This window comes from Mytilus galloprovincialis, chromosome 14 (assembly GCF_965363235.1).
Source record: "Mytilus galloprovincialis chromosome 14, xbMytGall1.hap1.1, whole genome shotgun sequence".
NCBI classification, from domain to species: Eukaryota; Metazoa; Mollusca; class Bivalvia; order Mytilida; family Mytilidae; genus Mytilus; species Mytilus galloprovincialis.
In genome coordinates this window covers 28,680,777-28,684,342 of record NC_134851.1, presented here as the reverse complement: position 1 = coordinate 28,684,342, position 3,566 = coordinate 28,680,777, and the positions used below count along the sequence as shown (strand labels likewise).

At 29.7% G+C, this 3,566-nt stretch overlaps 1 protein-coding gene across 1 annotated transcript; it reads right to left on the bottom strand.

Annotated features, from left to right (window-relative positions):
* Window positions 1–682: 682 nt before the first annotated feature.
* LOC143058039 (uncharacterized) lies at window positions 683–2,934 on the bottom strand. The gene is made up of 3 exons (XM_076231502.1): window positions 2,472–2,934; window positions 1,849–1,947; window positions 683–1,215 (listed from the first exon to the last, which is right to left on the bottom strand). Exons 1-3 carry the CDS (start codon window positions 2,782–2,784, stop codon window positions 818–820), a joined length of 810 nt encoding a protein of 269 aa, XP_076087617.1. The 5' UTR covers window positions 2,785–2,934; the 3' UTR covers window positions 683–817.
* Window positions 2,935–3,566: the final 632 nt, after the last annotated feature.

Here is a 3,566-nt window from a genome sequence, read left to right as displayed (position 1 = left end):
CAGAAGCAATTCATTTTTTTTATATTCATGTCTGTAATAGCTGCAACTGCACAGAAGCAACCAACACTCATTTAATCAAGTAGTATATCTTAAGATAGGGTTTGACAAGATTATCTAGTCCGTTAAAGTATCATATATTATCCGTTGTCGTACATGAACCATTCATCATACAAACAGTGTATGTTATAAGCGAAAGGATGATATCTAAATTACTGTTTATAAATATCAAGGTTTCGTAACAGAAAATATATAGAATCCATGACCAAAGGACAACTACAAGTGACCATACGGCCTTTAAAAGTGGGTTAATCACATATCTTATAAAAAAAAAAAGTTAAAAAAAAACTCAATATGACAAAATGGTGAATAATTCAAACGAAAAAACAAAAAAAAACCTAACAACAGTCTGGTTGTCTTCAATAAATAGGAGTGCTTTTTCTTTTGAATTATCTGCAATGTAACTGTATAACATGTTACGAAGAGGAACTGGCATGTTTAATTTGAATCATTATCGACCCTCTACGACTAAATGTTAAGTACTGTCACAATATATTTTCCAGTGGGGACACCTAGTCTGATATAAACCTTTCAAACATGAACATTATATTCAAAATAGTGAGCAAAGCGCTCAGTTGCATCACAGACACTTATTAGTATTATTTTGATTAATAAGTAAAACTCATTAGTGTAACAATTACAATTTTATTCAATAAATAAATAAAACAGCAAGGCTTTTGTCAGAGATGGTCTCGAAAACGAAAACAAAATCAAAAAACAAAAGACTGACATAATAATTATATATATTTCGAAATATTGTCTACACCTTTCTTGAATTATCAAAATCAACATAGTCATCAGAAATTAAGTCATCAATATTATAAAGGTCTATTTTTGATTTTTGTATTTTCAATTTTCGCATTACACGAGAAAATATTCCGTTGCCATTTTGAGTCAATTTTTGATGCAAGTCTTTCGTTAACCATTCAGAATCATTTTCTGCATTATATCCATTTCTATAAAGTTTTTGACACATCGTCACAGACGGAGCTGAGGATCTGTGGATAGCGAAATATAAAGCACTCTGTCCAAGTCGATCGACCATATTGACGTCACATCCGCTTTTGATCAAATATCTAGACACAACATCATGGCCTTCTTGTAAACCAACCAATAGAGCCGTTTTGCCGGTACAGTCTACTTCATTCAAATTACAATCTGTTAAAACAGAGAAAAAACAAAAATTATAAAACTGTTTAAACAACATATACAAGTATGTCAACATAACGAACCATTACTAATGGGTATTACTTTGATTAATATCAGAGTTAACAATTCATCATGATTTGAAAACAAATATTATAGATGATGATCGAAGTGAACGCGTCTTCAAATACCAATATCTTTATTCTCATAACCATTGCAGAGATAGTCTAAATTGAAAGCTTATTTCTTAGTTGATTTGTAATGTTTCTCATTTCAAATGGTCTATACAATGACTGATTAATAGTATGTACTTGTAAATATATATAACTGTTGAAGACCAGGCGTTGTCCTCTTAGACAATTTTATGAATTGTGTTGTGTCTAGTTGACGTAGAGCCCACACCTCTGTATGTCTCATCCCCCTTACAAAATGTACATCTGTTTAAATCTAGAGTAGGTTTAAATGAAAGCAAGTTATATTTAACACAGAAAAATATATATTGCTCTATGTTACATTCAACTGCTTGAAATGAAAATTTCCTCAACAAATCATTTTGAATTTCATATTTCTTCGGTGAAGAACTTTTTAAAAATGCAGAACATTGCTGAAAACTGAACTATAAAAGAAAAGGCATAATATATTTACCTGATTTAATCAGCACTTTAACAGCTTCTAAATCATCAAAAAGGGCTGCTCTCATTAATGGAGTCTGTCCTGACAGATTTTGAACATTTACATTGCAACCTGTTAAAGAAAAAGAAGCGAATTATAAATATGTAGAAAGTATGAGTTTGTTTACTTACTAGTATTTGGTGTATATATATATAAAAAAATGTTTCGTTTACTGTTAATTCAGAAATTATTACGTGCAATTATTATTGCGATTTTGTCATTTTAGACTTAAATGTGATTTTGATTTTCACGAGTTAAGAAAAATCCTGTTTAATTCATATAAAATATTTCAAAATGCGAGTTTAAATTATTGCGTTTACAACTCTCGCATTTTTTGCAATAATAAAAACCTCAAAATAATTTCTGAATTTACAGTATTTTTTTCTGCATTTTTTTGAATGTTTATCATATTTTGTTCGTGTTTTAGTTTTTTTTTTTTTAATGAATTAACGCTAGTCCATCGAAGAGTTAATACAAATGTAGTAACTATTTAATTTTATGATGCAATTATTACATTATCATCATTATTATATAAAACTTTGAACTTTGAATATATTATTTCTTCGAGTATAATGAAAATTTTAAACCATGCATACCTTTGTATATCAGTAATTCCAATACTTCCACATGGCCATTATCAACAGCTTCGTGGATCGGATAATTCGATGCTTTATCATGTAAATCTGGATCACCTCCGTTACTCAAAAGATGTCTGACGATTTCAATTTCTCCATATTTTGCTGCATAGTACAAAGAAGTTCTTCCTTTACTGTCCGTTGCATTAACATCCTTTGTTTTATCAGCATGAATAGTTGGTGCTGAGTTTGATCTCCGTTTTCCCGCTTTTCTGTGAATTCGAACATTTTCTTTCGTATGCTCCCTGTCCTCTTTCAATGAACGAAAACTCATATTTGTAAATCCAAAAATCCAAGTAATACTATTTCTTATAAAATTCAATTAAAATGCGCTGACGCTATTTCCAGTTAAGAAAAAGAAAACAATGTGTAGAAAAAGTTATTATAGAATAATTTTTGTCAATGTATTTCCATGTAAGTTTTCTATATAATGTGATCGTCACAAATAGATTTGATCATTATATACTTAGACCGCCCATTAACCTGTCAATCATTTGATGGATCATAATTACCTCGTTTGTTCCCAATACACAATGTCACATGCCGGAAAACATTGATATATATCTTTTTTACAAGGAGACATATTAAAACAATATTAAAATTTTAAAAATATTTCAATGTTTAATTGTTCGTGTTTTGAAAGATAATTTAAAATTGGAATGCGGCTTACAACCAATGAAGTTTTAAAGTTTCAAATAAAATTAATATGTACATTTATATCTTTCCTAACAGTAAACATGTGTTTGAAAATAGACAGCACGATATAGAAATATAAGTTTACGAGCATTCCTTTCAACTTTGCAATTTTGCAATTAATTCAGACTTTTAGCTATTTTGATTCGAGCGATAGCGAGGAGTTGTATGTAGATGAAATGTGCGTCTGCAGGGGCATTAGATAATCTAAAATATTCAGCGTTTGTTTTTTCTTCTTTTTCAAGAATCACAACCGTCGAGGAGACTAACAGTAGAAAATAAGTGTAACATGCAGCCTTAAATTCAGTGGTTGTCGTTTGTTTATGTGTTACATATTTATTATTCGTTCATTTTTTATATAAA